We start from the raw sequence: 12990 nt of genomic DNA, 5'->3' as shown, positions 1-12990 counted from the left end.
CAATATCTTGCTCTGTCTCTTCCTCTGGCACCTCTATAATTTGAATGTTGGTATGCTTGAAGCTGTCCCAGAGGCTCCTTACACTATCTTCATAGTTTTGGATTCTTTTTTCTTTTTGCTTTTCTGATTGGGTGTTTTTTGATTCTTTGTATTTCAAATCTTTGACTTGATTCTTGGGGTCCTCTGGTCTATTGTTGGATTTCTGTATATTATTCTTTATTTCAGTCAGTGTATACTTAATTTCTAATTGGTCGTTTTTTCATATCCTTGAGGTTCTCACTAAATTTCTTGGCGGTTTCTAGAAGATTCTTGAGTAACTTTATTACCGTGGTTTTGACTCTATATCCAGTAGTTTGCTTTCTTCCATTTCTTTCGTTTGTGACATGTTTCTTTGTCTCCGCATTTTGGCCGCTTCCCTGTGTTGATAGAGTGGTTTTGTGTGCTAGCTGTCCTATAGGGTCCAGTGTCTCAGCCTTCCTAATTACCTGAGGTTGACACTCTTGGTGCACCCCTTTGTAGGCTGTGTGCATAGTCTTGTTGCAGTTAAGTCTTGATTGCTGTTGTCATCACTGGGAGGAATTGACCACCAGGCCAATTGACTGAGAGGACCAGCTGGGTCTATGATGGGAGAACTGCTGTGCTGGAGACACCCTTATGGAGTAGGACTTGCTTCAGTGGGGTTTTGGTGCTCACTGAGTCTGCCCCTTGAGTGTGTGGCTTATGGATGTGAAGAATTGTACTTTGGTATGGTCTCACTCTGACCACTGGGTACACTGGCTCCTGGATCTCCAAGGAGGTGCAAATTCAGCCGTTGTCTGAGGCCACCTAGCAGGAGCTATGGAAAGATCTGCAGATTCCTCCTCTTTGTTTGGGGTTTGGAAGTGCCCAGATGAGGCCCAGCTATGAAGCAATGCGGGCTGCTGTCTAGGCCAGTGATGACGAACCTATGACACGCGTGTCAGGTGACATGCGAACTCATTTTTTTGGTTGTTTTTTCTTTGTTAAATGGCATTGAAATATACAAAATAAATATCAAAAATATAAGTCTTTGTTTTACTATGGTTGCAAATATAAAAAAATTTCTATATGTGACATGGCACCAGAGTTAAGTTAGGGTTTTTCAAAATGCTGACACACCGTGCTCAAAAGGTTCGCCATCACTGGTCTGGGCCTTCTTTTGGAGGCTTTGGTGCTCTTTGACCCAGCTGCAGTTTGTTAGGTTTTAGATTACAAAAGAACAGGCAATTCATGTGCAAAAACCTCTGCTCACAGCTTGGGTGGGCTTGTAAATAGGGTGGGGCGGTGTCTCAGGGAATCATCAGGGCAGAGGAAACTGCAATGGCTGCCAGTCTGCTCTGTGTCAGAGAGGTCCCAGTGTCTCTGTGTCCCATGGCCCCGTGCAGGAACAATGATGGCTGCAAGCACCTCTGTGAGAAAGCTGCCCTCGTGTTCCGGCCTGATGCCAGACAATCCAGTTTCTCCCCATATGAGTCTGGGTCCCTAGAGTCTCACCCAGAACTGGAGTTCAGAGCAATTGGGAACTTGTATCTCCCTCCCGATTGAAAATGACAACAGCGTACCCAGTTGCCAGTTCATTTCCATGCACGCCTCGTACCTCTGCACTTCCGCATCTCTACACCTCCCAGCAGCTTCAGTGTGCTTTTCTCTTTCCTTCTAGTTGTAGAATTTCCACACAGCCAGTCTTCCTGTGGTTCTGGATGATACCTGTTTTGTCTTTTAGTTGTAGCTTTGATGTGGTTGTGCAAGGCAGCAAGTACAAGTGTGTACCTATGCCGCCATCTTGGAAAGGTTTTCTCTTTTTTAATAAATTTTATGGTGGTGACTGACATTGGTCAACCCAGGGGTCCTCAAACTTTTTAAACAGGGGGCCAGTTCACTGTCCCTCAGACCGTTGGAGGGCCGGAATATAGTTTAAAAAAAAAACTATGAACAAATTCCTATGCACACTGCACATATCTTATTTTGAAGTAAAAAAACAAAACGGGAACAAATATAATATTTGTATTTGCATGTGGCCCGTGGGCCGTAGTTTGAGGACCCCTGGTCAACACGAACATATAAGTTTCATGTGTGAAGTTAGCACCATGTGTCCACCACCAAAGTCAACTCTTCTGTCACCTCATATTAGGATCCCCTTCTCCCCTAGCCCTCCCTAATGGCAACTACCACACTGCTGTTTGTGTTCATAAGTTTCAGTTTTATATCCCTCATGAGTGAAATTGTTTGGTTCTTAGCTTATTAGAGTTTTTCAGGTATATACCCAGAACTTGGGTTTTGGGTCATATGGTAGCTCTATTCTTAATTGTTTGAGGAATAGCCAGACTGCTTTCCATAGTGGTGTACCAGTCTACATTCCCACCAGCATTCAATGAGGGTTCCCTTTTTTTCACAGAATCTCCAACACTTGTTATTGCTTGTCTTGTTGATAATGGCCACTCTAACAGGTGTAAGGTGGTATCTCAATGTCGGTTGAATTTGCATTTCCCTTATTGCTAGTGACGTCTGAACATATATTTATATATCTACTCGAGGCCCGGTGCACGAAATTCATGCATGGGTAGGGTCCCTTGGCCTGGCTGGTGATCAGGGTTGATCGGGGCCTTCTGGCTGCCGGCTGCCGGCTGGGGCCTTTCTTCATTCCGCGGTGCCCCCTGGTGGTCAGCACATGTTATAGCGAGCGATTGAACTGGTTGAACTCCCGCAGGACAGTTTGCATAGTAGGCTTTTATATATATAGACTAGAGGCCCGGTGCACAAAAATTTGTGCACTGGCGGGGGGAGGGGGGGCTCAGCCTGGCCTGTGCCCAGTCACAGTCCAGGACCCCTTGGGGGATGTCCACTTGTTGACTTAGGCCCACTCCTCGGGGGATCAGGCCTAACCTTGCAGTCAGACATCCTTCTGGCAGCCAGGGAGCCCTCGGGGGATGTCCAACTAAAGGCTTAGGCCCCCAAGGGATCAGGTCTAAACCATTAGTTGGACATTCTTAGTGCTGCCATGGAGGTGGGAGAGGCTCCTACCACCACCACTGCGCTGGCCAGCCATGAGTCAGCTTCTGGCTAAGTGGCACTCCCTATATGGGTCTTCTGGGTCCCGCCCTGCCTTGCCTTTTTTTTTTTTTTCTAAGACATTTCACTTTATTTAAAAGAAGCCAATAAACAGGATATGAAGGGTATGATATTTACAACAGTACAGTAAATAGGTTGGTTTCCCGGTAGGATCAGTAGTCTTTCAGTAAGTATAAATCCCCCTTCCCCTTGATGCTCAACCCAGCTGGCAGACAAAGAGCAACAGTGGGGTGGGATGGGACTGCAGGATAGAAAGTCTCCCTGAAGGGATTAAAAATCATGTAGATGCTAAAATGTCCACGAAGAGGGGACCGCAGGCAGGGCTGCACCCAGTCCCTGGGGTGCCACCCCTCCCTTCGCCATCGCAGATCAGGGGGCTGCAGGCCAGCTGGCACCCCTGGCCCCGGGGGTCCTGCACCCCGGCTCTCTCTTCCTCCGATCGCCATGGCGATCACTGGCACCCCGGCAGGGGGGGGGGTGTAGCCTGGCCTGCTGCCGGGCTTTCCACAGGGCTGCCTTTGCCCATCCCCCAGCTCTTGCCTGCCACTGTTCTTCCGTCTTTCCCCTTTTGCCTCCCGTCATTGCGCCTATGTATGCAAATTAGCTGCCATCTTTGTTGGCAGTTAATTTGCATATCTCCCTGATCAGCCAATGGGAAGGGTAATGAAGTTATGGTTAATTACCATGTTTCTCTATTATTAGATGGGATTGGCTGTTTGTATGTCTTCTTGGGAGAGGTGTATTTTCAGGTCCTCTGCCCACTTTTTGATTGGATTGTTTATTTGTTTGGTGTTAAGTTTAACAAGTTCTTTATATATTTTGGAAATTAAACCTTTGTTGGAGCTACTGTTTGCAAATATCATCTCCTATCTGGTTGGCTGCTTGTTTGTCTTTTTGTCTGTTTCTTTTGCCGTGCAGAAGCTCTTCAGTTTGATATAGTCCCATTCATTTACTTTTGCCTTAACATCTCTTGCCTTTGGGGTCAAGTCCAAAATGTGTTTGCTACCACCCAGGTCCATAAGATTGGTACCTATATTTTCGTCTATGTAACTTACGTTTTTGGTTTTATGTTTAAATCTTTGATCCATTTTGAATTAATTTTTGTACATGGGGACAAACTGTAATTCAGTTTCATTCGTTTGCATATGCTTTCCAGTTTTCCCAGCACCACTTCTTGAAGAAACTGTCTTTACTCCAATGTGCATTTCTGGCTCCTTTGTTGAAAATTATCTGTCCATATATGTATGGTTTTATAACTGGGCTCTTTATTCTGTTCCATTGATCTGTGTGTCTGTTTCTCTGCTAATGCCATGGTGTTTTGATTTTCGTAGCTCTGTAGTATAATTTGAAGTCAGGTAGCGTGATTCTTTTCAGGATTGCTTTGGCTATTCTGGGTCTTTTGTGGTTCTATACAAATCTGATGGTTCCTTGTTCTATTTGTTTAAAAAATGTCATTGGGATTTTGATGGGGATTGCATTAAATCTGTATAGTGCTTTGAGTAATATGGCCATTTCAACTATGTTGCTTCTCTCAATCCATGAACATGGGATGTTTTACCATTTCATTGTGTCTTTTTCAATCTCTTTTAATCATGCTTTGTAATTTTCAGTAAATAGGTCTTTCACATTCTTTGTTAAGTTTATTCCTAGGTATTTTATTCTTTTGGTTGCTATTGCAAAAGGAATTGTTTTTTCCATTTTTTTTTTAAGTTTGTTGTTTGTATACAGGAAGGCAATGGATTTTTGCACATTGATTTTGTATCCTGCAACTTGACTGTATTTGTTTATTATTTCTAGTAGTTTTTTGGTTGTGGAAAACGGCGAGTACTGGTGTTTACCTACGTAGTCATCTTAGTTCCCTATTTATGACTTTTATGTTATAAAACAAATTACATAGCAAGGTACCTATACAAATTTTGTTAGAATTTTGGTTCTTATTCTTAGAGTCTAAATATTTATTACAAATTCTAGTATGTTTGGAAATAGTCTCTCTTTTTAAACATCTGATTTATAACCTTAAAATAAGTTTTGCTTATGTTCACATTTTTTATTTTGCATGTGTTTTTAAAAATTGTATCCATAGTAAATGTTGATGAACTCCTCAGAGATTTTCCTATTTTCTTTCAGGATTTAGTTTTACCATATCCATTTAGATGAATCTGTTGGGCTAACACAAAATATTATGAGAATAATGCCTGCTGACCTAGCTTCAACATCGTAGCTCAGTGATATTATTGAAATTGTTACTTGCATGATGTCTTAATACAAATAGTGCTAAAGAAATAATGAGACTTTGAAATTTGCTTGATGATCTCTAACATCATTCATTTAATCCTTTTTGTTAGAAAATTTACTGTTTAGATGTAATCTCAAGAAAATTGATTTTATAGCTTTGATGTCATTATATTTGTACTTAACAGTTTTCTTGCAGTCTTACATAATTGCATGACATTAGTTTCACAGATAAAAGGTAAACTCATTCATCTGCTTTTATCACAAAAAGATGACACCTAATCAGCTAGAAAGATGATTGTGAAGCACAAAGAAGTTGATTTACGTTGCCTTATTATACTGTAGTAAAAGTGGTTCCCAGTTTACCTAAGCCTTAAATAATGATAGTGCTAACAAATATATAACTAACAGAAATTGAGACTGTTTGTTTAACAACTCTCACTATATTTTCCTTACCCTCTATTTTGTTCAGTGTTAATCTTGGTAGATATTTACGAATAGTTACTAGATACTAGCCACATTCTCTTCCTTTATAATTTGCTAATCATTTTTCTTAAACAACAACAAAATGTTATCAAAATTATGGTGTAAAATTAGTAGTCTATGGAGATAAAAGTGTTGGGAATAGTGAGCCTCTTTTCTGTAGTAATTTTAATTTTCAGTGATTTGTATTTTGATATTGCATGTCAAAGGTAATGCTGTTTGTTTAATGAAAACTTGAAAATATACCTAAATACGTCTTCCTCTTTTGCTTATTGGGCCATCCACTTGGGAACCTTTTAGTCCCTTCTTTCATTTTTGGCCAGGACTTTGAAATTTATTTTTTGCACCATAGTTAACAGGAATCAACAGTAACTAAAAAACTGAAAAATAAGCAAGCAGCTGCTCAGTCCTGTGCCTTCCTTGCAGCACAACCTTCTTTCTTCCTCTTCCTCAGCAGGCTGCAGTGCCAGTTCTGCGCACAACTGACTTGTACCCAGTGGATGTTCTTAATCAATATTAGTGTTATTTTAGAGTTGTCAGATTTAGCAAATAAAAACACAGGCTATCTAGTTATATTTGAATTTCAGATAAACAACAAAACAACATTTTTTTTTAGTCTGAGTGTGTCCATTAATAATATGTGGACATACTTGAACTAAAAATTATTTATATAAATCTCAGATTTATTTGGTAATCTTAGTTATTTCCACTTATTGTATACTAGAGGCCTGGTGCACAAAATTGGTGCATAGATGGGGTCCCTAGTCCTGGCTGGCGATCAGGGCCTATTGGGGCCATCTCATCCAGTCCCCATTGTGGCCAGGCTGGCCAGGGCCTGCTGATTGCTGACTTGGGCCTGCCTGACAGGGCCTGCTGGACTGGGGGGGCAGGGGGAAGGATGGGGGTTGGGACCATGGGAGGTTTACCTGCTGGGGGGAGGGACCGGGGGAGGTTGGCTGGCTGTGGGAGATTGGCTGTGGAAGCACACTGACCACCAAGGGGCAGCTCCTGCATTGAGTGTCTGCCCTCTGGTGGTCAGTGTACATCATCGCGACTAGTTGACCGGTCATGCTAGGCATTCAGAAATTAGTAAGGAAGTTCTTAGGGGGCTCAAAATCTAATTGGAGGAGATAAGAGAAGGGATGGGAGGAATAGGAACACCAGAGAGGAAACTATTATAATACTAGTAATCTAGATATTTGGTGATGGGGGTCTGACCCAGACAGTGGGAATGAAGAGGTTGTTATATTTCCCTGTTAATGCTGAGTAAGGTCATCCATCAGCTTATACATGAACTAGAGGCCCAATACATGAAATTCGTGCAAGGGGTTTGGCCACTGCTGCTGTGGCGGCCACCTCTGCCTCAGTCCCCACCACCATGGCTTTATCCTGAAGGTCGTCCGGAAGGACAATCTGGTCTAATTAGCATATTATGCTTTTATTATTACAGATTATAGATGTCCTCAGGTAGGTAAATAGTTTTTATGGGTGCTGTTGAGGGCCACTGGCAGGCCAAGAACCTAGGAAGAAGATTATGAGAGGTGAGAAAATGAAAAAATAATAAAAATAATAAAAAGAAATGGGGAGGCAGAAGGCTCTACCTGAGAAAAAAGAGATATATAAACAAGTAAGGTTCATACATGGTCTTCATGGGTGGGGATAGAGGCGGTATGCCAGAGAAAGACCCTGAAAACCAGCCCTCTTTGCTTATTGGGGCACTGTGTTGCCTTGAAAAACCCATAAGCTCTTTGAGCCATACTTCTTATTTGTAAGATGAAAGTGCTGGATGAAGAAGTTTCTAATATCTGATTCTGAAAGCTACTTTGTGCATCCTCTAATCTTAGGTTTTCTATTTCTTTTAATATCTGCTCCTCCCATTCCCCAGCCTTGCTTTCTGTCCTTATAGTCACTTATTGGAGGTCAGGCCAGGGTCTTCAAGCTTTTTAGTTTGATTCCAGCATTCAGTGTTTATTATAATACTACTAGAGGCCTGGTGCATGAAAATTCATGCACTGGAGTGGGGTTCCTCAGCCCGGCCTGCCCCCTCTCACAGTCTGGGAGCCCTCAGGGGCGGGAGGCGACCCGGCGGTCAGGGGAAGGTGATGCCCCATCACACCTCTGCTGTTGCCACTGCTGGCAGGACAAGCCTTGGCCGGCCCTGGTTGCCTGAGCCTTGGGAGGCCCTGGGTGGCTTGGCAGCTGCCATCAGAGGCTTGCCTGTGCCTTGGGCTGGCCCTGGGGGGCTGAGGGGACTGGGGGTCTCTGGAGGCAGGCACGCGGAGCGGCTGGGCATGTCTGGAGGCGTACCCGGCCTTGCTGTGCCTGCTGCCCTGGCGGGGCTGAGGGGACTGGGTGCCACCATCTTGTGGCTGTGGGCGCCACCATCTTTGAGGGCATAGCAGTCATTTAGCATATTCCCTCCTTATTGGCTATGGGCCTTCTATCTTTGAGGGTGGAGCAGTAAATTAGCATATTCCCTCCTTATTGGACGTGGGCACTGCCATCTTTGTGATGGTGTGAGGGCCAATTAGCATATTCCCGCTTTATTAGATAGGATAGGCCCGGTGCACGAAATTCGTGCATGGGTAGAGTCCCTAGGCCTGGCCGGCAATCAGGGCCAATCGGGGCCTTCCGGCTGCTGGCCGGGGCCTTCCTTCATTCCATGCTGCCAGCTGGTGGTCAGCGCACATCATATGGAGCGGTCGAACTGCCAGCAGGTCGGACTCCCTGTCAGCCTTTTCTTTCTTCTGTTTTCTAAAATTCGATACCTTGCACAAGATGCACAGATCACTGAACCAAGTTATTTATTTGTATTTTTAAATTTATTTTATTTATTTTTTTAAAAATATATATATTTTATTGATTTTTACACAGGGAGGAAGGGAGAGGGACAGAGAGTCAGAAACATTAATGAGAGAGAAACATCGATCAGCTGCCCCCCGCACATTCCCCACTGGGGATGTACCCGCAACCAAGGTACATGCCCTTGACCGGAACCGAACCCGGGACCCCCAGTCCACAGGCTGACGCTCTATCCACTGAGCCAAACTGGTCAGGGCTTAATTTATTTTTTGATTGATTTCAGAGGAAGAGAGAGAGAGAGAGGGATAGAAACATCAAGGATGAGAGAGAATCATAGATCGGTTGCCTCCTGCATACCCCCTGTTGGGGATGGAGCCTGCAACCTGGGCATGTGGCCTGACTAGGAATCAAGCCATGATCTCCTGGTTTATGGGTCAACACTTAACCATTGCCCACACTGGCTGGGCCTCACTTTTATTTTGTGAATATTTATTGGATGCTTGGTATATGCTAGGAAAACAAATGTGAATATGACATTGAATATTTCTGATTAGTGGGGAGAGAAAAACAAATATGTAAACAACTAATTAGTATAGCACATGGTGGGCACTGTCAGAGAGTTTATGTGTCCAGGAATACAGAGGAACAGAAGTTTCTATCTCTTTTTAAAAAAAATATATTTTATTGATTTTCTTTTTACAGAGAGGAAGGGAGAGAGATAGAGAGTTAGAAACTTGATGAGAGAAACATCAATCAGCTGCCTCCTGCATACCTCCTACTGGGGATGTGCCCGCAACCAAGGTACATGCCCTTGACCGGAATCGAACCTGGGACCTTTCAGTCCACAGGCCGACCCTCTATCCACTGAGCCAAACCGGTTAGGGCAAGTTTCTATCTCTTTATCCAGATTTTGACTATACAAAAGCCTGTTTAAAGTTTTTTTTTTTACTTTTATGGTTTACTTTCATATCTCAGGAGAGGAAGAAAAGTTGTTACAAATATAGTAAATATAAATGATTTAATTAGAATGAAAACTCAATGCAGTTTTTGAAATATGTATGTAGTTTAATGAAGACTTGAAAGCAAATTATTAAAAGACTTTTGTCCTTGTGATTGCAGTATGACTGATTGAAGAGAAGTCAAAGGTTGATGGTCATGAAAACTCATTAGTTTCTTTGTATATTTAATTTCTAATAATCATTGGAAGGGACAAAAGTGAAACAGTAGCACTGTGCATGCTGTCATTAGCCATAGCAAAAACATCCTAATGTACTCTTTTTCAGTAATCTAAACTAAATTCCAGCAAAAGATGTGTGGTCTACCTACTCTTCTAGAAGGCAGTGATGGAGCTTAACAATTTGGGTTCGGTTGTAACTTCTGGTTACTAACTGCAACCTGAGATCTTAACAACACTTGTGTTATCAATAGTAAATTGGGGATAATAATAATAATGTGCAATTTTTAGGGTTGCCAAACCTAATAGCAACTGCTTTATGTTCATCTTATTCTCAGAACAGCATTTGCTGCTGTTGATTTACTTCTTTGGACATTCTTTCTTAGCTTCCGAGACCCCCAAACTTTATTTCTTTTCTTCAACCTTCTACTCCTTTCATTTGCGTTTCTTGGCTGTTCTTTTTCTATCTGATTTCTAAATGTTGGGTGCCTGCGGACCTTTTATTTCTCTACTCCATTCCAAGGTGTCCCGTTAGTCCCATGGTTGTAAATATCATGTATATGCTGATGTGTTCTTTTGTCTCCAGTCCTGACCTGTTCAGCTCTGAATTTATGTGATTAAATCCAGATATTCACATATTGCTTGTTCCTAGATATTGCTTGTTCCTGCAACACATTCCTAACTGGATCTCTGGGTCTTCCCACCAAAACAAGCAAACAAAGAAACCCTTTCTCTTTCCGACCTCTCTCTGTCTTGGGTAAATAGCCTTAAATCTATGACTCATACTTGATTCTTCCTTCTCCTCCACCCCATATATCCAAGTCAGCAGTATGTATATTGAATCACTTTATTTCTGTCTGTCTTCTCTGTCACCATCCTAGTCCAAACCATCATCATCTCTTACTATGTTCACAGGGCTTCTGACTTGTTTTCTTCCTGTCTATTCTATACATAGCTACCAGCGTCATTTTTCAATAAAGCAAAAACCAACTCATGTCATGTCTATGATTAAGATCCTCTGGTGGCTTCCTATGGCACTTAAAATAAAATCGAATCTCCTTTGCATGGCTTATATACCTGGGCTTAGTTTCCATAGCTAGGAAATTGGGAATCTGACTTGCACTAGAATGTAAGCTCTAAGGAGGCACAGATTTTTATCTGCATTGCTCACTGTTATTTTCCTAGTGCCTAGAACAGTGTGCACATACACAGTGAACACTTAATAAATACTTGTTGAATGAATAAACACATTTAAGTGATATGGCCCCCCCAAAGCCTTTCTTCTTCCCTATTTCAGATCAGCATATTAAAGCTTAGTATTTTCTGCATGTATAGAAAAGTCCAACAGAGGCTTCTGGTGCAGTATCTCCTTGCTGTTCCTTCATTGCTTTCTAATCATATAACTCACCCTCTCCCCCATTTTCTTCCCTGTTTTGTTCTTCAGATCTGAGGATATGTTTAGAGATACTTAGGATACTTAGGAGATGATAGGTAAGTAGGTCAAGAAAAAGAATAGAAATTGAAAAGGAACTCTGAGAATAATAGCAATAGCATTTAAAAATAAGCATTTTACTGTAGAAATCTTGGACTATATACAAAAATGATAGAATAGTATAATGAATCTTCATCTTGTCATCACCCAGTTAAAACAGTTACTAACTCATGGCCATTCTTTTGAGCAACTAGCATTTAATTTGGAAATTGCCTATGCCTGGTTTATAGAGGTTTGTATCTTATCCAGGGCTTGTTATTATTTTGTAAACCAACAGAACAGATTAGGTCTGATTTTAAGCATATTGGAAGAGTTCTGACCTATCTTCTCTGATGTATTTTTTGTGAAAGCCTGAAATTTCTCCATTAATTCAACTGTCAATTTGAAAATTGTGAATAAGCCTGAGAAGGGAAATGCAGGAAGCCCATTAACGGTTATTTATATCTTAGTGTAAATTGGTTAATTAGAAGCCTGTTGACTGGTAATTAACCAAAAGCAGGCTTTGATGGAAGGTATACTGTCATAGGGACCTGCGGTGGGAAAGACATAAGGACAGGGAGTACTGTTCAGGGGGTAGAAGGTGCTGCTTTGCAGCCTCCAGGCTTTGCCTAGAGGTGGTCCTGACCTCGAAGCGTATAGAAAGAGACCCTCGTACCAGTTTGGTGATACTCCTGTCATCTGTCATCTGTGTTCCTTTTGGATGGCTGCAAAGATCTGTGTAGGGCTGCCTGGGAGGTGCTTCCCAGCTAACTCTGCTGCCTGTTTATTTTTAGGTATCTTGCAATATATTCAGAACTCTCCCTCCTAGTGACAGCAATGAATTTGATCCAGAAGAAGATGAACCCACGCTTGAGGCATCGTGGCCACACTTACAGGTACTTTGAACTACCATTTGTTATAAAAGAAAGATTCATTAACCTATTAGCTGATTAGCATGGGCATTTCTTGAGGGCCGTTAGTCACTTAAAATCAAATTAGGGAACATAATTGGGAAGCCAGAGAATGTCTTTTACCTTTCTTATTTTTGATAATTAGGATGCAAAAGAATAAAATAATAAGTTTCAGTACAATGCTTTAGTGTGGGCCCTCCCACGTTGCAAGTCCAACAGGCAGTTCTTGCTCTTTTATTAGAGTTTCTGTGTGAACTGCCTGCTGGAAGCTCAAGCAAGAACAGAACTGTTTTCACATTAATATTAGTTAGATGTGATTAGGTCACAGAGTACACATCTCATTTTCAGCAGTGGGTAGCCTGGGGACTTGTATGCCTGTCTTCATGATAACCACAAATGTGTTTTTTAGCCTGCAAGGACAAAAGCAAATTACAGTAGCTATTTCAAAGTGTTGGAAGGAGGAGCAATAGCTGAGGTAACGCTTGTGTGATGGCCAGTTTTCCAATCACACTCATATATCAGGACAGATCAGGGCCATCCCTGCATCTCCTTTCCAAGTACTAGGCCCATCTGTGTTGTATTTACTTATTCATACTGGTCATTTCCAATCCTCCTTTCCTGGCTGCCTTCTGTAGAACAACATTTCTCAAAAGAATAGAACAAGGAAATTTAATGTAAGGAACCCCAAAGTCATCTTCACTGAGTCAGACTGTCCTCAGAGGTTGGGTCCTCAGAGGCTTGTCCTCAGAGAACTAGCAAGGATGGAAAGGATGGAAGAGGAAGGATATTATCTTGTACATCTTTACCTCACTGCATCTTTGTGGCTGTGC

The 12990-nt window shown here is 42.1% G+C and overlaps 1 protein-coding gene across 13 annotated transcripts in view; it reads left to right on the top strand.

The window, feature by feature from the left end:
• Positions 1–12990, top strand: part of PPP2R5E (protein phosphatase 2 regulatory subunit B'epsilon) — a 179306-nt gene that overhangs the window by 110750 nt on the left and 55566 nt on the right. For 12 of the 13 annotated variants that reach the window (XR_004967566.1, XR_004967568.1, XM_036309433.1 and 9 more), the window contains one exon: positions 12044–12145. The exons of the other annotated variant lie outside the window; for it this stretch is intronic. Coding sequence is in view for 10 of the 12 variants with exons in the window: in XM_036309433.1 (XP_036165326.1) it covers positions 12044–12145 (102 nt within the window). In the remaining 2 variants the exon portion in view is untranslated. The remainder of the gene's footprint in view (positions 1–12043; positions 12146–12990) is intronic. 13 annotated transcript variants of the gene reach the window in all.

This window comes from Myotis myotis, unplaced genomic scaffold (assembly GCF_014108235.1).
Source record: "Myotis myotis isolate mMyoMyo1 unplaced genomic scaffold, mMyoMyo1.p scaffold_m19_p_1, whole genome shotgun sequence".
In the NCBI taxonomy this organism is placed as follows: Eukaryota; Metazoa; Chordata; class Mammalia; order Chiroptera; family Vespertilionidae; genus Myotis; species Myotis myotis.
Note: the sequence above shows the minus strand (reverse complement) of the source record. Positions and strands in the feature narration are given on the sequence as shown.